This window comes from Capra hircus, chromosome 11 (genome assembly GCF_001704415.2).
Source record: "Capra hircus breed San Clemente chromosome 11, ASM170441v1, whole genome shotgun sequence".
Lineage (NCBI taxonomy): Eukaryota > Metazoa > Chordata > Mammalia > Artiodactyla > Bovidae > Capra > Capra hircus.
Window position 1 is genome coordinate 94,909,339 of NC_030818.1, and position 22,663 is coordinate 94,932,001.

Here is a 22,663-nt window from a genome sequence, read left to right on the forward strand (position 1 = left end):
TCTTCTGGGATTTAAGCAGTCACTTTTAGATGATACTTGGTCAGTTGCTTCCCAGAGCCTGGCCTCTGTGTCTCCCTACCCTGGGCAATTAGAAAGAACACCAGTCATCCGCCACCAAACCCCAAGATGGATTCTCAGGTCTGGGTGAGTCCCTGTTTCCAGGAACTTCTAGGGCCCCACGAGCGTGGGGCCCTCCAGTCTGACCCAGACCTCTCACTTGTCAGAGGAGGGGGCAGGAAGAGAGGGCAAGGGGGCTGCCCAGGACCCCAGTGAGGCTGAGGTCAGGCCCCTCCCCTCCCCACCCCACCCCCGCCCCAACCCCACTGCCCAGAGCATGAGCGCCTGCCTATCCCTTTGCTATGTTTCAGTGGGGACGCCGTACTACATGTCACCAGAGAGGATCCATGAGAACGGCTATAACTTCAAGTCTGACATCTGGTCTCTGGGCTGTTTGCTGTATGAGGTGAGTGTATGGCCCACGGCCCAGCGGCATTTAGAGGGGTGAGCGTGATGGGCACCCAGCTGGGGCAGGGCTCACCTCACCAGCTCGGTGGAAATCTGGGATGCACGTCTGCCTGTGGCATTGGTACCGTCTGGGTCTGGTCCTTCACCAGTCCACTCTGCCCAACGTCAGCCTGATTAGCACTGTCAGGCAGGAAGGGGTTAGAGGGATGGCCAGTGGGAGGCTGGGTGCCATCTCACCCCTGGGCTGCTCAGATCTGGGAAGGGAGACAGACTGGAACCAGACAGAGTGTCCAGTGTCTGCTTGTTGATGGAAGGAGCACAGGCAGGGGGATCTGGTTGCCCTGGTTTCCCTGGTAACCAGGGTGATTCTGTTCAGTGTCTGTCCTTTACCCATGGACCAGACCCCACGCAGGGCCCCTGTCAGCTCAGGCCCATGCCTCTGAAATGCTCCCCACCAAGAGGGGGCCACGAGCTTCTAGGTTCAGACCGTGGGTCACCCTAGAGACCACCAGCCTCTCTTCCTGAGCTGTGAGATGGAGCTACCAGATGGCCATTTCCAGATCTGGTGGCCAGCCTGGATAAAGGGACAGGAATGTTTCTGAGTCTTGTTAGGCTCAGACATGAGACAACATGAACTTTTGCTGCTGCTGGGGAGGCGGAGTACTTTAGTATCTCCAAGTTGGCAGCCACACCCTCCTGCTGCCATGGCCCACCCCCTGCTGGGCAGGTCTCCTGTCTGTAAAATGGCAGTAGTAGCATCCTGCGTTGTCACAGGCCAGGTAAATGAAATAACATTTCATTTCATTTCAGGCTTTGAAGGGCTTTGAAGACCCTCCAGGGCTGAGAGACACCAAACATGCTTTGGGTTTAGAGTTGGAATCTTGATTATTTTTCTGCTTTCCTGGGGTGGATTTGAGCGTCCCTGAAATCTGGCTTAGAACCAATAAACTGAAGAATCTCCCAGGGCAGCGACATGTTGGGGTAGCATCAAGGGGCCACCAGGAGTGTTTTGGAGTTGCAGAGACTTCTTTGTTTCCTTGGGAGTTCTGGTCCTGGGAATTGACCTCGTGGCCCGTGGGTATAGACTTCAGGAGTCAGCTGCCCGCTGCTGAAGCGCCAGGACTGGGGTGGCTATGCCGTCAGAGTCTCTTGGCTCTGAGATACCTGCTCACTGCATTACAGATTAAGGCTATGAGATCCAAACGCTGATCCCTTTACAAGGTTTAAACTTCACAGCGTCTTTCTTTTTAAGCCAGTGGCCTACTGTTAGTAGCAGACATTTCATTTTAAAGAGTGGTCTTGTGGTTGAAGATGAGGCCACGTGGAAATGTGGCCCTGGTGGTGTTTGTGCCTGAGTCCCCTTCTCCTAGAGGTGTGCTGTGTGGGTGTCCCACTGAGCCCTCCTGACGGTCTGTGGGTGCGCCAGGCCCTGGTAATCAGAGGTGGGGAGCAGACTGTGTTTCCTGGGCCTCACAGGGGCGTCTGTTGTAGATGGAATTTTTTATAAGCACCAAACAGGAGTAGCCCATGGAGGTGGTGCCCCCTGGAAGCTGCAGTGCATCAGGGCACAGGGGCTTCCCCACCACAGGGATGAAGCGGGCTGAGCTGGACTACTTCCCACGTGGGGAGCTGTGGTGGTGACTGGGTGAGAGAGATGCGGGGCCTGGTGAGGGCCCAGGAGCTGCAGGTGCAGGTGTAACGGGCTCACACCTGGCTCACGAGGTGTGGACAGCACCCGGCTCAGAAGGCCCTGGGCGGTCCGGGGGCAGGTCAAGGCATCGCTCTTCCTGCCCCCTTTGCTGCCTCTGAGCCCCTGAGCCAGGGCACGTGAGCAGCTGGCCACATTTCCCTTCTCGCTTTGGCCAGCGGGGAGCCAAAGTCCAACTGTCACCCGTCCCCACAGAGACATGGACACTCACCTAGTCCAGGTGGCTCTCTACTTCTCTGTGCTGTGTTCGGGATTTCTGTAAGTCACTTCCTGCCTCTGAACCACGTGAGTCTCCAGATGGAAACAAACAGGCGCGCAGGTGGCTGGGATATAACGGCCCTGCTGCTGTCCTCGGGGCTCTGGAGCTGATGCCAAGCTGTCCGCACCGATGCCCACTCCCTAGAGGCAGACGCTCTCCTCGAGTCCCTGCCATGGACGCCTGAACACACGTATAAAGAGGGAGCATCCATAGGGGCTCCCCAGCCTGGAGGGGCGGGTTTATCTCAGTATTGATTTGCTGGCACTGTGTGGAGCTGTGTGACTCGCAGCCAGGCATGGAAAGTCAATGAAATCAGACGAGTCCTGCATGCGAGGGGACAGCTGACCTAAACCCAGTGGCTCCGGGTCTCCGACAGAAGAGGACTGGTGTGGTTGACGTGCTGGCCCCTCTGAGGGCAGAAGGCAGCTTGGGGCTCTTCCTCAGGCTACCACCCCCAAGCCCTGTGGGAAAACAGAACTGGATATTTTCCCAGCAGACGGGGAGGGAGACGCACCTGAGCCCAGGGCCGTGGTAATTGGAAGGAAGTGTCCCCCAGACACGGCTGGAGCCCCCACTGCACAGCCTGGGGGGTGCCCTGAGGGCACCAGCCTGTAGAGCTGCGACAGGCTCTCCCACCCCCATCCCCCCCACCACCCACAGATCACTTCCAAGGCTTCTGAGCAGACCCAGTGGAGCACCCCTGGGCCAGGGCGGCGGGCGGCAGCACGGAGCCAGAGGAAACCTGCGTACAACAGAGACAGGCTCACCCTTCCCTCCGAGCCCCAGTGTGGACTGGGAGTATCAGGAGTCCCCGTGACAGATTACCAGTTGGCCTGATACAACATAAAATTATAATCTTCCCCCTTGGAAGCCAGAAGTCCACAATCAGTTTCCCTGGACTCAAGGCAAGAAAAGGAAAAGGCCACCTACATTCCTTGGCTTGTGATCTCTTCATCATATCACTTAAGTCAACGGACCTCTTCTGTACTCCAGTCTCTGCTCCTTCTCACAGATACTGTGTTTATATGTAGTAGGGCCCACCTGGATCACGCAGGACTCTCCCCCTATCTAGGATCCTTAATTTCATAACATCTACCAAATTTATTTTGCCATATAGGCAACACATTTGCTGACCCCCAGGATTAGGATGTGAACATCTTTGGGGACCTTTATTCAGCCCACCACATCACCTTCCACCTGGGCATCCAGATGTCCACAGAAAACCTCCTGAGGTCACCTTAAGATGCTGCTGTCGCCCCATGGCTAGTGAGGAGCTGCCACAAAGCAGTACACCTGGCCTGCACCCCTCTGGTGGGTGCCTAGTGGGATCTGTCCTGAAGAGGTCAGCATGGGACAAACAGGCCTAACATCTCAGCAGCGGGGAGCCGCACTGCCCTGGACATTGGAGTGGATCCCAAGAATGACACGAGGCCAGTCCCAGCTTTGCTGTAAGGGAGGAAGCTGGCTGAGAGGGGTGGAGAGACCTTCCAGGGTCACACAGCAAGAAGTGGCCTACATGGGCAGTGGTACCCGGGCATAGATACCCACCCTTCTGTGAACAGGAGCCGGAGAGGTGGTCCTTGTGGAGCCAGGGCCTCATCCCTTCTCCCCAGCCAGCAGGGGAGGTGTGACAGTGGAGAAAGAGATGTGGTGCCTCGGCTCAGAGCCCCTTTCTGGGGGAAGGACTGGTTGTGAGGAGCCCCCAGCAACTGCAGTGGCCCCTCCAGGAGCTCCCAGCAGGGATGCCTGAGTTTGGCCTGTTGGAAGGCCTGGTGCTTTGTTTTCATTACCTGGCACTCCCGTGGAGGCGCTCAGCAGGCCGCCTGGGCTCTGCAGAATTTACTTATTTACATGGGAGCTCAGCTCTGAGCGTGGAGCTGAAGGAATCAGGGTCCTCAGTAGGGGGCCTTCTCACAGCAGCCTCGAGGCTGAGACCAGCAGGAAAGTGGGCCGGAGGGGGAGCGAGGGAAGACCAGGGTGGAGCTGTGCCTTGTGTGGAATCCTGCTTTATTCTGGCTTGAGCCAGAGAAGGGTCTGGGGAAGCAGGGCGGCAGACTGCTTGGCAGCTAGCCCCTGGGGTCAGCCTTCACTCCCGGACAAGATTGGGAGAAACTGGTGATGAGACGGATGTCTGAGGCCTTGACAGGGCCAGAGTCAAAGGCAGTTGCTGTCCCCTCTGAGTCAGAGACCACTTCTCCTTCTGACATCTCAAATCACACACCAGTTTCCCTGAGCCCTCCCGGCGGGGGCAAGCGCCCATACTCGCCCATCTCTCTGGCCATGTGTCATCCCAATGACGCCAGGGAGGAAAAGTTCTGTATCTGAGGAGCAGCGCTGAGAGCCGTAGCATTGGCAGTCCTAACGAGGCAACCAGTGTCAGCCCCAAACAGCCATTCCTCCTCTGCTTCGACCAATCAGAGGTGGGTGGTTGCCGGTACAAGGGGATCTCGACATCCGGGCTAATCGTTCTAATCCCAGTGTCTCCAGCAACCCCAGAGGTTCCTTCACAGTGTGATGCTCTGATCTGGGTGGAAGGCCTGTGGCCAGCAGCTGGAGGGGGAGCGGCCTGGGGAGGGGGGCAGGGGGATGCCGCTTCCACTAGAATCTGCATGGACGGATGTAGAAGCCACGGTGAGCCAGGGAGGCTGCGAGCGCTCCTCTGGCAGAGCTCACTGCTGACCCTGTTCAGAAAGCGTTTCTGAAACTGGGGAAGGCGCTGGAGGGAACAGGGAGGTTATCTGCAGGGAACGGCATGTACAGGGCTCAGGCCTCGCCATTCAGGGGCCCTTTTGTGCAAATCAGATCAGGCTGGCTGGTTGAAAGGATCACCCAGTCCCTCTCCCAGGTCAGACACATGGAAAACCAGAGCCCATGTTAGTGGGGCCAGCATTTAAACATCCTTTCTACTTTGGACAGAAACACTTTCCAGGAAAATCCGCCTTAATCCACCTGCCTTGACTTGAAGGGCACCAGATCACCCTGAGTGACCGCCCTGGAGCCTCCGATGCTCTCTGCCGGGGCAACAGATGTCCCTTTGAAACTGCCCAATTAACCCTTTGCACCTGAGGTTCTCGTTTTAATTACTGGAAATACATCACCCAAGCGATGCCATTTTGCACGCTAGTTGGTAAAGACAGTTCCCCGTTTCTGCACACCCCTCCTGGTTTGCCAAGTGCCACGGCCACTACCTGCAGCCTTCCCATGGGAGGTTTCACAGTCCAGGTGGTCTGCAGCCCTCCTCAGAGGGGCCCAAGCCCCTGGTCAGGCGGAAGAGAGCGGTAAGGCTCAGCTCCCCTCTGAAATCACTCAGCCAGCGCCCTGGGCCCACAGGTGCTGCTCTGGGGAGACTCCTGACCTGGGCCAGAGGAAACCCCAGGTCTCCAGGCCACACTGCCTCTCCAAAGGCCATTTGGAAGCCCAAGGACAGTGTGTGCCCCCTGTGCCTCCTGAAGGAGGCAGGCTATACTCTCAGGGTCAGCTGACCTATTCACAGGTACACGGGGGCAGGCCAGGAAACTAAAGCTGCCGGGTGACCTACCACGTTCTGCCCTGAGACGGGGTTCACTGGCCCGCCCTCTGGGGCCTGACAGGGAGCAAGGATTCCTCAGGTGTCGCGGAGACCCTGGCTGCGGCCCACGTACAGAGCGGCCCTGGCACCGGCTCCTCGAGGGGAACCAGGGCCGAATGTCCAGGCGGGCACAGGTACCTGACGGTGCTTGAGTAGCAGGAGGAGTTGGGCTGTCATCTGGAAGTAGGAGTGACAGGAGGCACTTTAACCTCATTACGGCTTCATCAGCAGATGGGGCCAGTGGGCACTTCACTGGGCCGCCTAACACGGCCACCCCTCATGGGGCCACCCCCTGTGTCCCCTTTGAAGACACCCCCAAGGGTGCTGAGTGGTGGGGTGGGAAACTCAGCTAGTTCCCTGATGGGGCAAGAACCCACCAGGGCCTCCACAGCCCCCAGGAGAGGGCTTGCTTCCAGCGTGGAGCCGGAGGATGACAGCTCAGGTTGGGACCCTCCTCCGTGCTGGCCAAGGCTCACTGCCACCCTGCAGGGGGAGCCGTGTCCATCTCAGATGAGGAAATGGGGGGCCGGGCCTGCAGTGAGTGAGTGTGGAGATGGGTGGGACTCAGGAAGCTTCCGTCTGGAGTGTCTGTGAAGCCCAGGGTCCCCGGCCCTGCATTCATGGGCAGCCAAACAGCCCTGCGCCCCCTGCTAATGTCTGGACATGCAGCTTTCAGGCAGCAGCAGCCACTGCCCTGAACCCTGGGCTTCCACAGCAGCTCTGTGACAGGCTGGAGCACAGCCAGAATGAAAGCCAAAAATGCCTCCCCACCCCCTCCACCCCACACATCAAATGTTAGTCCTTAGATAGGTTCAGTTCAGTCGCTCAGTTGTGTCCGACTCTTTGCGACCCCATGAACCGCCCACACGCCAGGCCTCCCTGTCCATCACCAACTCCCACAGTTTACCCAAACTCATGTGCATTGAGTCGGTGATGCCATCCAACCATCTCATCCTCTGTCATCCCCTTCTCCTCCTGCCCTCAATCTTTCCCAGCATCAGGGTCTTCAAATGAGTCAGCTCTTTGCATCAGGCGGCCAGAGTATTGGAGTTTCAGCTTCAACATCAGTCCTTCCAATGAACACCTAGGACTGATCTCCTTTAGGATGGACTGGTTGGATCTCCTTGCAGTTCAAGGGACTCTCAAGAGTCTTCTCCAACACCACAGTTCAAAAGCATCAATTCTTCGGTGCTCAGCCTTCTTTATAGTCCAACTCTCACATCCATACATGACCACTGGAAAAACCATAGCCTTGACTAGACAGACCTTTGTTGGCAAAGTAATGTCTCTGTTTTTCAATATGCTGTCTAGGTTGGTCCAAGGAGTAAGCGCCTTTTAATTTCATGGCTGCAGTCACCATCTGCAGTGATTTGGGAGCCCCCCCAAAATAAAGTCAGCCACTGTTTCCACAGTTTCCCCATCTATTTGCCATAAAGTGATGGGATCAGGTGCCATGATCTTAGTTTTCTGAATGTTGAGCTTTAAGCCAACTTTTCCACTCTTTCACTTTCATCAAAAGGGTCTTTAGTTCTTCACTTTCTGACATAAGGGTGGTGTCATCTGCATATCTAGGTAGGCGGTTTCCTAAATTTACTTCTCAAATAGACATCCTCCCATGAGTGTCTTCAGAATTGCTCTTTAGAAATACAAGACCATGTGACAAGAGGAACCCACTAGTCCCAAGCACAGCTCCTCCTGAGCAGGGCCTGTCTCCCCATGCCCTGTGTACTTACGACCAAAATCGGCACCTGGGAGCTGAGCTGTGGGCAGGCAGGCGCCTGCACACAGCTGGTCCTCAGGACACAGATGCGCCTTCTTCATTGCCCTTAGTTTTGTCACTGAAACCTTTGTCCCATTTGATGTGCTTATGTTTCAAGGATCATGTTAAAACTGCCTCTTGCTGTTGCACCCCAGCTTCCTCAGGATGGGGGGTGGGGAGCCTCGCTGGACAGCTGCTGCAAGTGAGGACCTGGAAGCACACACTCACCCCCGCCCCTGCCCCCCCCCACCCCCCCAGCCCCCCGCTGGCAGGAGCAGCCCCTTCTCCCCTGGACCTCAGGGCCAAAAACCCCTCTTTCATCCCTCTCCTTGCAGATGGCAGCTCTTCAGAGCCCCTTCTATGGAGACAAAATGAATCTCTTCTCTCTCTGCCAGAAGATCGAGCAGTGTGACTACCCACCTCTCCCCGGGGAACATTACTCTGAGAAGGTGGGTCTGCTGCCGCCAGGGCTGGGCCTGGTGAGCTCCGACGACCAGCGAGGCTCCAGGAGGGGCTGAGCCTGGGTTCACTTAACAGGGTGCAGAAGGAAGTGACTTCTCCACTTCCTGCTGTGAGGGACTCAGGGTTGGGGACAACAGGAGGCACACAAGGGGTGGCAGGACCTCGCTGGCCCCATGCTACCATTGGCAGCCACTTTGCTTCCATGAGAGGAAGCCACAGCAGGCAGACCAGTCTCCTTGCTGTCACAGACCTGCGTCAGACCCTTTGGTGGTCTTATTTTCAACATTCTACACTGAGGGCAGGGGCTCTGGATACAGACTTTGACAAGTCTGGCAGTCAGGCTGTGATGGATAAGGCTGTGGGAGAGTGTGTTCTGCCTCGGGTCCCTCTTCTTAAAAGCAGGGCTGATGTTTTGCCTTCATGGATAAAAGGTGAGGAGGAGAGGACAGGTTTACAGCCCAGAGTGGTTAAGACTGTAACATACTCACCCTCACTCTTCACTGAACTGAGTCTGTTTCCTCATCTGTAAAATAGCGGTAATCTTGGAATCTCCCGCAGAGGACTGAGGTAAGGCAGGGGGGATGTGCTCAGTCCAGCACCAGGCCAACGTTTACCACCATCATCAGCCAGAGTAGCCATTGCTGTAGCAGAGCCTGGCTCAAAGGAAACGCTCCATGGGTTGTGTTCAGGGTCAGGACTAGGGGGTGTGACAGGGAGTCTGAGTCTCCCTGGGCCCACCCTGCAGGACCACAGGCCATCGCCTCACAATAACAACAGCTCACATTAAGGACTGATGAATCCCCCTGCCCCTAATGCCATTTTACCAAGAAGGTTAAATGACTCAGAGGGGTTAAGTAACTTGCTCGTGATGAAAGCAGTGTTTGACCCAGATGACCCTGCACCTAGCTGCCATGCCATCCTGTTTCCTGAGGGTGTAGCCCTCTTCCATAGCCAGTCGTCCAGCCAAGGCAAGGCAGCGTCCAGACTGCTCACTTCACCATTGTGAAAGTTCTGGAAGGAGCAGTCCTTGCCCACCAGGCTATAGCGACCAGGTGTCCCAGTGTGTGCTAACCCTGCATCCAAGCCAGCTGACTAGAAGCGGCCTCGGCCACCCTCCTCCTGGCAGCCTCTGTTCCCATGCCTGCTGGCTCTGCGGACTCCCGGCGGCAGCCAGAGGGCGGGTAGGAGTGCATGTCCCTAGAGTTGCTCACTGCACTTTCTTGTGGCTGTTGCTTCGTGGCTTGCAGAGTTCTCCTGTGACCTTTGGAGGAAGTACTTATGCTCTGGGGTGGAAGCTGGTAGGAAAGGAGAAACTAGTTGAGTTGTTCACCAGCGTTTAACAGTTGCATTGGTTTTTCTCCCCCTTGTTTTGGTTTTTTAATCTGTAGGTGTTCTTGGTTGTGCCGGGTCTTTGTTCCTGAGGGCTTTTCTCTGTTGTGCTGAGTGGGAGCGGCTCTCTAGCCGTGGTCCACGGGCTTTCACTGCAGTGGCTTCTCTCGTTGCCGAGCACAGGCTCTAGGGCACACAGAACATGGACACTCAGTAGTTGCGGCTCTAGAGCCCAGGATCAGTACTTGAGGTGCAGGGGCTTAATTGTTCTACAGCATGTGGGATCTTCCTAGATCAGGGATCGAACCCGTGTCTTCTGTGTTGCCAGGCGGATTCTTTTCCCCTGAGCCACCAGGGATGCCTTGAATTAGGAGTTTTGTTGAAAATTGTTAAGAAGGTTGGAGTCATACCACCTGGAGCAAATGACTTCTCTGGGCCTCAATTTGCCAGTTTGTCAGTGGGAACTGTCAGCTCTGTCTCATGGTTATAAAGCTGGAATGAAGGAATTCTCATAAAACCTTTGGCCCTCTTCCCTCCCAAGTCAGTTCTTCCACCATCCAGAGTGCCTCCACCCCAGAGCACCTGGCTTTCACCAGCTGTGTGCAGCTCCTGGAGGTGTTAATTCTTAGCACTGAAGCCCTTCTGCACACCTCACTTTTGAAGTTCTATCTCCTTTTAGGAATAAGACACTGTTTCTCTTTTGAAATTTTCAGGCACACACTTGTTGCCAACTGTGTGGTCTACTCAGACTATCTTAATGTGGTTTTCTTGGGCACTTTCACAGCCACTGCCCCCAAACACTACGGTTCTGGAGTTTGGTCTTGCAAGCTCGGCTGCATCTGGCCAGGAGCTTCCCAGTGTTTATAGCAGTGAAATCTCCAGTAAGGCACACAGGCTGAAACCTCTCCCAGGAGGAGGATCCCCAGATCCCTCAGCCTGGAACAGCTCAGGAGTGAAGCAGGAAGTGCGCACCACCAGACCCACTGGGCCGATCCCAGAGTCCATATGAGCCCCCTTAAGTCAGGATCTCCCTTCTCCCTGCTGCGCCTGGCCAGCCCTTCCAGCAGCAGGTATTTAAATGAAAAAGAAAAAACTGCAGTGAGCCCAGTGATGCAAGTTAAGATGTAGGCTTTCTAAGGTCATTATTTTAATTACCATTAAAATAATTGGCACTCTGGCTATCAGAAGAATGGAGGTGATCAGAGGCTCAAGGTACCCCTCCCCCACCCAGAGGCAGGCGCAGCCTTCAGTGTCTGTATAATTAAAAGCTCCGTCTTTCATGAGCACAATAAAGAGGCCAGGGGGTGGGCAGACTGCAGCTCTGCTGCATGTTAATGCATTTATTATGATCAATAAGCCCTTGCCTTGAGTTTTGCCCTCTGCTTTGGGCATCTGCATGACTGACAGCAGGCACACACACAGTACACAGATTTACCCAGGAGTGGAGACGGCAGAAGTTCACAATTCTTTGGAGGCAGCACTCTCAGGGTCTCCAAGACCTGGCCTTGGGACCAGACAGGCCAAACACTGGCCCTGCGCGCCCGCCACTCACCCGTCTTGAATGTCTCTGCTCATCGTGTAGGAACCGTGAGGGTTAATGAGTTAATACAGAACCTCAACAAAGCTGCTTGGGAGTAATAGGCATCATCTGTCTTTTGCAGTTACGAGAACTGGTCAGCATGTGTATCCACCCTGACCCCAACCAGAGACCCGACATCACCTATGTGCACCAGATTGCCAAACAGATGCACGTGTGGACTTCAAGCACCTGAGCGTGGATGCAGTGTGCCTTCTCAGAAGCCACACCTTACCTGCCTTACCTGAGTCTTCTCCAAAGTGGCCACCTGGGAGCTGGGACCAACTAAGACTAGAGGGTTCAGCAGGTTCCCCAAAGAGGGGCCCAGGCTTCATAGCAGATGCTGAATACAGGGCTGCTGGGGGGAGGGGCACTGGTCACGTGCTACTGGTGGTCACATTTGAAACTCCTTTCTTTAAACTGTTGTGAACACTCTCAGCTGGGTTGCAAGGGGTGGATGGTTCAGTGAGCCACTGACACACCCCTTATATCTGGACTGTAATGTGAATCTTTTGGATAATTCCTTCAGTGACCTGTTAAGGTCTGTAGTAACAGGAGAATACAGGAGACTCTGATTTGTAGTGAGCCTTTTAAAATGGATAGTGGCAAGTTTAGCTCTTAGAATCTTTTCAAACAATCAAGCTGTGTGCTTAATTTACTCTGTTGTAAGGGAAGAAAGTGGAAATATTTTTTTTTAAGTAGAGTGGAGATTTTCCTAATATTTTTCTCTCTGTTTATAACTTGATAAATGACGACGAGGTGAACCCAGCATCTGACATAGAGGCAAAGAGTATTTGAAAGCCATGAGTATTCTCTGTGCACTCGGCTCAGCCCTATTCTGAACACCCGCCAGCACCGGGCCCTCATCACTGGCCTGAATGCTGGGGGTTCATTTAATGATCAGTGTGAAGTGTCTTCCTCGCTGAGAAGGAAGCATAGGAAACAAAACTATACGGGCTTTGCGCTGGTCCTGCACCTTCCTGGCATGACCCTGGGCAAGCTTCTTAACCTCTGAGACCATTGCCGCATCTATAAAATGGACTTAATAACATCTGTCTTCAGGGTTGCTGACAGAATTTGAGATAAAATATGTAAATTATCTAGCTCATGGCAAATGATCCAAAAATGGTAGCTACTCACCCCTTCACAAAGCTGAAATCCACGGACCATGCAAGTCAAGAGTTAACGTACAGCTGTATTATTTGTAGAAAACCAGAAGTGTGTTCACTTATTTCTTGCTCCCAAATAGGATTAACTGTGAAGATTAATTTATAAATGTGAACTTAAGGAAAACTGAAGCTCTGAAGGAAGTAGTTTGAATTTTGTTTTTACACTCAAGTTAATCCCCAAATGGTCTACATAGTCGCCCACTGACTTGGTGACAGTTCAGCCCTCCAGACAGACAGCGCATGTGTCCGCCCCACTGGTGTCCTGGTCAGGCCTTCCTGGGGACAAAGGATTTGGGTCGGGCCAGTGTGCCGATTTCTTGTGTGAACTCTGTTCTACTGTAATACTGTCGCGTTTGAGAGATTTTCTTCAGATGCAGCCTCTGCTTTGTACTCATCCTCCATGGTTGAAATAAAATGGGTAAGAGGGGTCCTTCTGTGAATGCGTATGATTCGTGAGTTCTTTTACAACAGCTTCACACTGCAGCACCATCTCTAAAGCTGCTTTTAAAAACACAATTTCTCAGGCCCCAGACACTGAGTAATCTGGGAATTTTTTTAAGCTCCCCAGATAATTTTGATAAATCGTCAGCCAAGTTGCTATCCTAAATAATCGCATTGTTCTCCCCACCCTACTCCTGGCAGTTTAACCGGGGCAGCTTGCCCAAGACGGGGTTCACTCTGGGAGACCATGGCACTGGGCCTTTCTCATGTCCCCAAGATGAGCATGCCCTGGAGGACAGTCAGACTCTGTCTGTCTGGCACTTAGCACTGAAAGTTTTTCTGATTCCAGGCAGACTTTTTGCAAATATTCTGCTTATGGCTCTCAGAATCCCTACTGTGTCTGTCTCCCTTGGCAGTATCGTCTTTGGACACAGATGAACTAGCTTTCTGCATGCCATCAACTTTCAACCCCTTGAGAACAATTCTGCTTAGTACAAGGACCCTCTGGAGGTACACAATTTCAGCCATTCAGCAGGCCTGAGTATTGGAAAAACAGTCATTTCCTAACAGATAGTAAGTCCCAAGCATTCTTGGGACGTCTGTGAAACTGGGCAAAGTGGAGTACACCCCGGGTCACACAGCTAGAGCAAAGCAACACTGTCCACCTACCTGCTTGTTCTCGGTACTGAGAACTGATGAGTGGTTCTTTCCTACTTGGCTGTGCTGCACTCATCCTAAGCAGCAAAGAAAAGGAAGAAACCTGGGACTACCCTGAACAAAGAGAAAAGTAAGTTAGCAAAGGGGTGGGAAACCACTAGCTCTGACTTCAGCCACTTAATTTTGTTTTCATTTTTTATTGGGTTTTCATTCAGCAAACACTGGCCGAATGTCTTACAGGGGGAGCCTCCATTGCCCCCAGTCTTCCACAGCGGTAGCCAGCCAGCCACTGACACCATTCAGGACGTGTCCATTGTTTGGACTGTTTCTTCCAGCACCTCAATTTCCAGGGTTGTGACTTTTTCAGTGAGGACAGCAGTGGTCCCTTTCTCACACCTGTACCGGCCAAACCTAGTGAGAGAAAGACAAAAGCAGAGAGTTAGGATCCCCTAGGGGCCTGACAGAGGGCTAGAGAAAGGGACAAGTATTTAGGGGGCAAGCCGGCCTAGACTGGAGTCCTGGCTCTCCTGACTCCCAGTTCTTCGAAGCAGGGGGGATTCCGCTCCCCCAAAGGTCACTTTCCTCGGCTCTCAAGTGCTACAAAATGGGGCTACAGGAAGACAGGATGCATGTGGAAAGAGGTAAGATCGAGCACCTGGCACTGAGTGGACCCTCGGATTTCCTTCCCCACCTCCGCATCCCCAGGAGATGCATTTGTTCCTCTGCCTTCAAGCTTCAACCTCCCTAAAGCATTAATAACCATTAATACTGAAGTTACCTTCAGTAACCAGCAGGAAGTCAATCCTTTCATTAAGGTGCCACTGCCCCGGATGACATAACTGTAACCTTAAACATGGTAAAAATATCTGGAAGCATTAACAGTACAAAAATGACCCACAGCCAGACTCTGGGCTTGTCACTGTTGACCACACTTGAGACTCAAGAAGGGAGAATTAACTGTCCCTAAAGGGACACGGTAGATCACCACTAACGCTCACCCAGCATCACTTTGCCTAGGTGAATCTGAAAGGTTTCTCTGAGCTTGGCAGCCCCTAATCTCACAGTGGGACCAGGGAGACAACACTGTCGAAGCAGCACAGGTCCGCCTGTTCCTCTCGCCTGTCTGCAGCTGAGACACTTTCTGTCCGCGGACGCTGCTGGCTGTGCCATGACCAGGTGCTCCTTGAAAAGCCATCCTCACCTGGCAGCTTGTGCTCAAAGAGGGCAGGAGACAGAAAAAAGGGTGGCATAACAGCTCTGTACAAAACCAGGAGTTTGTACAGCCACGAACAGTGGGCCTTTAAGTTCTGTGAAACCCCCCCCCAGTCCCCACCCTGCTCTTAAAGGGCCCGAGCAGCAGCACCTCCTTCAGGTGTGCCCGCCCCCGGCTCCGGTGTGGAGATGGTGCTCCTTCCCCGACTGGACGGACCCTTGGAGGCTTGTGGCCTTGGAGCCAGGGCCCCACAGGACTCCTGTGTGCTGGACTCCTGAACCACAAAGTCTGTGGGAGGAGTGGAGTCTCCTCCCACCCTGGGTTATGGCACCTGGTTTCAGCAGCACAAAGGGAACACTTCTACCTGAAGCAACAGGGGACCGCAATACCACACTGCAGAGGAGCCAGTGCAAACATGCAAGGCCAGGTCCAACACAGCCCAGGCCCGAAAGGTTGCTTCCCTTCCCACCCAGGGCCCGAGGAGTCGCATGGGCTCAGCAGAGATCACCTTGTCCAGGCCCAAGGTGATCCAAGACAGGTGCCCAGAGTCCCCACCCCAAGCCAGAGCTCTTCTCTGCTGTGCTGTCCTACCTGTCTCAAACACTCCGCGGGTCCACGATGCTGAGCACACACTGCACTGAACACCTGCTACTTCTCAAAGTTCTTTCCTTTCCTTGTGAATTACCCGACTTGGAGTTGAGTATATGTGGTGGGAGTTGAAGCAGCACTGAGGAAGGGGGTGTGCTTGCTCTCCTCTAGCCAAACTTGGGGCTGAGTTTCTAACTGCTCCTGCGTACATTCAGATGAAGGCCGCTGGAGCAGAGCTCAGGAGCCACGTTTTGAGTGGCTCAGCCTCCAGGAAGAGGTTAGGCAGCTGCACAGCCGTTCGAGACTGCTGCTGAGTGGCTCACCTGCCACCAGGGCTGGCCACTTTCCAGTTACATAAGCAAACTGATGCGCACCTCGCCCCCTCGCCCATTCTGAGCTGGGCTGCAGCGCCAGCTCAGCACATGCCACAGGCTAAGGAAGTGGCATGACTCCCTCCACAATAGGAAGAAGCACCAGTTAGCTCTCAAAGGCTAACTTCTGGAGACTTTTTAACTAATGGCTGATAACCATTTCAGACTCTTGAACCACTCTGAGAAAAAGCTACAGGCTGGCTGCCCTGGAAAATGTACCTTCTCACAGAACTTCATACAGATTTCAGAGGCATCTTTAAGGAAGCAGAGAAAGGCCAGCACATGCTGAATTCAAACCTCTCCCCATAATCCGCAGTCTAGGAATCTGTCCACTCAACATCTCCCATCAACATTTTACAGATTACATCACTTTCCTATACTTGACAGCAGTTCCCAGTCAAAAACTGATTCAAAGGTCTGTTGAATAAAGCTGGCCTGGGTACACTGGCTTAACATGGGTACAAATAAAAGGAAGTCCTGTTCGGATGCCATGAATATAGTAAGGGTGGCCACAAGAAGCCTTCACTTACCTGGTCCCCTTCTTATTGGGCACTGAGTACGGACGGAGAAAATCCAGCTTGCTCTTGCTGATGACACACAGGTCAACGTTACTTCCAGACCCCAGGTCATTGAAGATCCCGGCTGCTATGGCTTCACTCACCAGCTTCTTAGCTTCTTCCTCCTGAGAAAGAAAATAGCAACAAGAGTGTTCCCAGTCGAATGGAGGGCCTGCTCTGATGTCCAGAGTGCTGTCAGAAGCAGGAAGAGAAAAGGGGGAGGGGACATAGAATATATAAAAAAAAAGGAAAGAAAAGGGGGAGGGGAAAAGGCCAACCTGTGAGGTAGGCATCATTTTTAGTGCCCATTAATGAAGGAAAGGTCTCAAAAGTACTTCAATGATCTGCCCAAGGTTCTGCAGCCGGTAAGCAAGAGAACCAGGCCTTTCAAACCCTTTATGCACACATGCCCTCTTCAACAAACTTTCACGTCAGACGCCTGCCACGTAATAGGACTGTGGGCTGATAGCAGCATTTTCACCTAAAACGGGGGTTGGTGAACTTGTCTAACAAAGGCCGAGGTAGTAAGTGTTCTGGGTTTGTGGACAGTCGCCATCATAACTACTCAGTCACGGCAGCACAGAACAGCCACAGAATACGTAAACAAGTGGGTGTGGCTGTGCGCCAACACACCTTCACCAAACAAAAACGGGTGCTGGGCCAGATTTGGCCCACGTGCTGTAGTTTGCCGACCCTTGATCAAAAATGTCCAAAATGGTTGGAATCTGCTTCCTGGTAACATAAGAAAGAAAGTCAATATCATGGTGAAAAAAATGAACACCAAAACACAATTCTGGGGATATGCTAGCAGAGCCAAGGCCGAGACCTCCTGCACTAGAGAACCTGTCCCCTCCCACTAGTACGTCTGCATGCTCGCTGAAGTGATTCCTTTCTGGGAGTCACTCTTACCTTTCCTTTAAGAGCAAGTCTTAAGTCTCCAACAATTACTGGTAAAAAAAAATGTAGATTAATTTATTTCTTACTCAAGAAGCACCAGATTCAAGTAACTACAACAAAAAATATTAAGGGCTAATGGATAACTGAGAAGGAGCTGTGAGAACACTGGCTGGGTCAGCAAAACTTCAGGGAGGGCCCGCACACCAAGCACTCAGAAAGCAGAAGGCAGGCGCCACAGGCAGCAGGGCAGGACCTGGGGAACAGCAGGCTCAATCTCTTCACACAAGGACAAAAAAAATGAACCAGTCTTGCAAAGAAGAGACTTTAACTTGGGCTTCAGCCCCCTTCCCCACACATGAGGGCATGGAGTCCAACTGGCAAGCTGAAATACAGAGGCTCATCCAAGCAACATCCTTGGAGAAACTCGGATGCCTGGCCCAAATTCCAGCCTGAGATCAAAGAGAGCAAGTTCACTGTCTACAAGTACTGAGAAGGGCTCCTGCTCCTCAACCTGCCCAAAGCCAGTAAGTAGGATTCCAGTGACATGAGCGCCCTCTACAGACTCAGAGAAGGCCCTGCTGGAAGTGGGATCCTCAGCAACCCAGCAGCAGGGGCTGGGGGTTATTCTGATCTTTATCCCACCAGGTTTTCCCATTTCCTGAGTGACACCTATGTGGCCTCAATAAAACGAGTTATTCTCTTGTGTGTATTCAGCCCCACAGAATTCATTCAAACAGGATCCTCTCATTAGAAGTTCTCTCCTGCGATTCCCAAGTCTATGGAGGTCAAAAGCCTTACCAGAAATCAGTGAAGGTGGGGGCAAAGAAAGCATCTTAGAGGGGGAGGTGGCTGCTGCTACCATTCAGTTCAGTTCAGTCGCTCAGTCGTGTTGGACTCTTTGTGACCCCATGAACCACAGCACACCAGGCCTCCCTGTCCATCACCAACTCCCAGAGTTCACTCAAACTCACGTCCATCGAGTCGGTGATGCCATCCAACCATCTCATCCTCCTCCTCCTCTCCTCGTTCCCTTCTCCTCCTGCCCCCAATCCCTCCCAGCATCAGGGTCTTTTCCAATGAGTCAACTCTTCGCATGAGGTGGTCAAAGTATTGGAGTTTCAGCTTTAGCATCAGTCCTTCCAATGAACACCCAGGGCTGATCTCCTTCAGAATGGACTGGTTGGATTTCCTTGCAGTCCAAGGGACTCTCAAGAGTCTCCTCCAACACCACAGTTCAAAAGCACCAGTTCTTCGGTGCTCAGCCTTCTTCACAGTCCAACTCTCACATCCATACATGAACACAGGAAAAACCATAGCCTTGACTAGACGGACCTTTGTTGGTAAAGTAATGTCTCTGCTTTTTAATATGCTATCTAGGTTGGTCATAACTTTCCTTCCAAGGAGTAAGCGTCTTTTAATTTCATGGCTGCAGTCACCATCTGCAGTGAATTTGGAGCCCCCAAAAATAAAGTCTGACACTGTTTCCACTGTTTCCCCATCTATTTGCCACGAAGTGATGGGACCAGATGCCATGATCTTAGTTTCCTGAATGTTGAGCTTTAAGCCAACTTTTTCGCTCTCTTCTTTCACTTTCATCAAGAGGCTTTTTAGTTCTTCTTCACTTTCTGCCATTAAGGGTGGTGTCATCTGCATATCTGAGGTGATTGATATTTCTCCCGGCAATCTTGATTCCAGCTTGTGCTTCCTCCAGCCCAGCGTTTCTCATGATGTACTCTGCATAGAAGTTAAATCAGCAGGGTGACGATATACAGCCTTGACGTACTCCTTTTCCTATTTGGAATCAGTCTGTTGTTCCATGTCCAGTTCTAACTGTTGCTTCCTGACCTGTATATAGTTTTCTCAAGAGGCAGGTCAGGTGGTCTGGTATTTCCAGCTCTTTCAGAATTTTGCACAGTTTCTTGTGATCCACACAGTCAAAGGCTTTGGCATAGTCAATAAAGCAGAAATAGATGTTTTTCTGGAACTCTCTTGCTTTTTCCATGATCCAGCAAATGTTGGCAATTTGATCTCTGGTTCCTCTGCCTTTTCTAAAACCAGCTTGAACATCTAGAATGTTCAAGCTGCTACCACAGAAACAGCAAAAACCAACCACTAAGTTAACAAATGCAAAATCATTCCAACTTGTTTCGGGGGACCTGGTGGGGGGGGGGGTCTGTGTATCAAAGTACCTTGCTTATACCTCTGCTCCTGACCTACCACCTCCTCTCCTCTCCTGTTTCATTTCACTGCTATTCTCATCACTGATGCTGGTGCCCTGAGCCAGCCAACAGTACTCAGTGGTTGTCACAAACACTGCTGGTAGCACTCAGGCCTGCAGATTTAAATTTCCCAAATTATTTAATACTTGAGGATGGGGATGAGGAAGACTTACAGAACCTGAAATATACACAATATGAGACATGCTCATCTAACATCAATCCATTACAATCCGCTGATGCCAAGGTGCCAACAGTGCTGAGATTACAGGTGAGACTTCCTCTAGTTTACAAATATTCTTTAACGTGAGTAGATGAATGTACAAAACTTAAAAATTTTTTAACTTAAAAATTAATGCAAAATATATTACATACAACCTGAATTACTCATAAAATGCTTTTTAAAATTGGGGAAATAAACCTTCTAAATTCCTCCCACTACCACCCCTTCAAATTCTAGGAAAGACAATTCATTAAAAAGGGAAATATCTCAAGTCTCTGATTTTTTTTTTCTTTCTGTAGTCCTACCCACCTCTCACACACAGGACCGAAAATGTTAAAGCACCTACTATAGTGTGGCAAGCACTGAGGTAGACTTTGATGATCATCGTCATTTCTACCCCTACCCTTAACTAGCTTCTGAGGTTGGTGTTGTCAGAAACCAAGGCAGAGAGAGAGTCAATGACCTGCCCAAGGTCACACAAATAATTAAAACAGGACCCTGGGCTCTAGGGCCAGAAGGCCATACCACCACACCAGCTCATAGGTAACCTGTCTCAGCTGTGAGCTGGGGGCTCCTGACCAGGTTGGGAAGACAGCAGCCCCTTGATTCAGGGTGTCATTCCTCATCAGCAAAAATCTTCAGAACCTGAACAAGTATAAGAGAAAGATGAAAAGTAAAAGTCGCTCAATTGTGTCCGACTTTTCGCAACCCCATGGACTATATAATCCATGGAATTCTCTAAGCCAGAATACTGGAGTGGGTAGCCATTCCCTTCTCCAGGGGACCTTCCCAACCCAGGAATCAAACCGGGGTCTCCTGCATTGCTGGTGGATTCTTTACCAGCTGAGCTACCAGGGAAGCCCAAGAGAAAGATGGTGGTTGCCAATTTCTCGCTGAGCCAACTCACAGACCCTCTGATGGTCACTTCCATGGTGGGGAAAGCACTGCCCACAGACCACCACCTAAACATTTCTACAAGGTGATATGGCAGAGATGAACATTAAGATCCAAAGTCTTATTCCACATATTCCTCACCTCCACCAAAACCCCTCAAAAGACAAATAGGGTGAAAATTACCAACGCTTTTCTGTCTGCCCATTATTTTACATAGTTAATGCCTTCAACAAATATTTGCAGACACCTACTATGTTCCAGGAACTGTATCTTATGACAAATATGGTCCTTTACCGTAGTATCTCCATACCCAGAATTCTAGACATATATGCAAATATGCTACTGGGCATATTCATACTGTGTTTTCTTTATAGTGGATTTTCACAATTAAACAAGTCTTGTCTTTAACACGTGCTACCAAATATTTAGGGAAGCTATTGAGAAAAACCACAGACTAAAAGCAAGAAGTAGGGAAAACACATTTTTATCTGTCTCTGGGTCACAGTAAGTGCAGAAGCATTGTTTCTTCCCTTAGGATTCATTCTTCATGGGGAAACCACCTCACTTTTCTGGAAGCAGCAAAGGGACCAGAGTTCTAGGGAGAATCCACCTGGGGACAGCTGCTACACACGGGCTGTGACCCCAGCTGTTAAGGCCCAGTGTGAGGCGCTCTCCCACTGCCGGGCCAGCAGCCTCCCCTGGCCAGCTGCTTGTGGATTTACACTGCTAGTCACAGGGGAACTTGGATTCAATGTGTACGCAGAGCAGCCGGACTCATCCAGGCTACCTCCCCCCACCCACCCTCCCCCACAAAAAAGGCTATGTAGGCCAATGGCAGCTTCCTTTTACTTTGAGCTGCTCGGCGAAAAGACCACCTTCATGATCCCGGTGCTCAAGTTAGTTGAGCAACCCAGGTTCAAGGTCATCAAGTGGGGTTGGAGGCAGACAGAATGTGTTTCAGTCTCCAGCCTCCTACTTCCTCATTGCTGTGCACCCTTGAGCAAGTCATTCCACCTCTCTGAGTTCACTCTCCTCTGTAATATAGTGATGATAACTTAAGATTTATCACACGATTACTGAATGGGTCTGGCACATGGCTATTGCTTAAAAACTGGTAACTTATTTAATCCAGCAAGCCAGAGGGCTCCAAGGGACATAATTAATCTCCAAAGAGTGACTGACTATACCAAACACCAGGCCAGGAGAAGGAGGTCCAAACAAACCTGCTGGCAAACCTTTACACAGTGCAGTGGAGAAGTTCCTATAATAATTAATCCAAGCAAAAAGCACACTCCCTAAAAGTTCAGAGAATATAAAAGGAGCACTTCCTGCTTTATGGCTACAAAGACCAAACTAACTGGGAATATCAGTCCCCCGGGCCACCCCTGCTTCTTAAATGAGATTACAATAAGAGTGATGTACTGTACTACAAGTCGGCTGTGACAAGCAGCACTTTATAGAGCTATCTGTTTGTCTCCATCACTGCATCGCACAATGTGTCCCTGGACTCCAATGTGCAGCTCCATTTACCGCTACATGACAAATGGGCAGCACTTGTAAAAGGCACAAAGAGGTCCGCACCGGCCATGTAATGGTCACCACAGCTGTACCCGAGTGCTTGAGGGGACAAAACAGACCCCCAAGTTCATTAAACTGACCGGTAATGCATCTTTCAAAAAGTGCCTTAGGAATCGTACAGAAAAGGCTAAAATAAATAACTCAGCATGGAAGGCTAATCTGAAATGGTGTTTGATAAATTATTTATAACACAGGCGATTGTCTGCATTTAATATTGGAGCTACTAGTAGCATCTTTAAAAGATGATTTATGGGTTGTAATGCTATTAAACTTTATATTGGCCCACTGCTAGCTATAAAGTCTGCTGAGATTTAGAGAATGAGTTTTAAACTGTCACTGAAACATCAGAGGAGATGGAGACTGTATTAAATCTTTACTTTAAACCTGTTATCTAGAGAGTTGCATTTTGTAGACACTCACAAACTGATAGATTACCTCAGCATCCACAGTGGTACAGGCCCAAACCAGTCCTGCAAAGAAACTTTTCTACATTACTCTTGTCTGCAGCAACAGTCAGACCTCTCTTCTCACTTCAGTGATCTTTAGACTGGGAGTGTCACCAGAGTAAAATGTAGGGGAGCTAGCCAATGGGCACCCTGGACAGCTCAGCATCAAATTAATCCTCTTTAAATAAACCCTCGGCATGCTACTGCTGTGCATTATGAACAGTGCTTTATGGTGGGGCAGGCAAGGTACTAAATATGCATCTGACTAAAAACCCAACCTACTATTT

The 22,663-nt window shown here is 51.3% G+C and overlaps 2 protein-coding genes across 3 annotated transcripts in view; one reads left to right on the plus strand and one right to left on the minus strand.

Annotated features, from left to right (window-relative positions):
• NEK6 (NIMA related kinase 6) overlaps positions 1-12,722 on the plus strand; it is an 84,936-nt gene extending 72,214 nt beyond the window's left edge. Inside the window, exons 8-10 of one of the 2 annotated variants that reach the window (XM_018055750.1) lie at positions 369-463; positions 8,095-8,208; positions 11,212-12,722. In XM_018055750.1, the coding sequence (XP_017911239.1) occupies positions 369-463; positions 8,095-8,208; positions 11,212-11,322 (320 nt within the window). In that variant the 3' untranslated portion in view covers positions 11,323-12,722. The remainder of the gene's footprint in view (positions 1-368; positions 464-8,094; positions 8,209-11,211) is intronic. The other variant, XM_018055749.1, reaches the window with a different exon arrangement.
• Positions 13,562-22,663, minus strand: part of PSMB7 (proteasome subunit beta 7) — a 56,555-nt gene continuing 47,453 nt past the window's right edge. The window contains exons 7-8 of the mRNA XM_005687126.3: positions 16,096-16,247; positions 13,562-13,804 (exon numbers count right to left, since the gene is read on the minus strand). Coding sequence (XP_005687183.1) covers positions 13,693-13,804; positions 16,096-16,247 — 264 coding nt within the window. The 3' untranslated portion in view covers positions 13,562-13,692. The remainder of the gene's footprint in view (positions 13,805-16,095; positions 16,248-22,663) is intronic.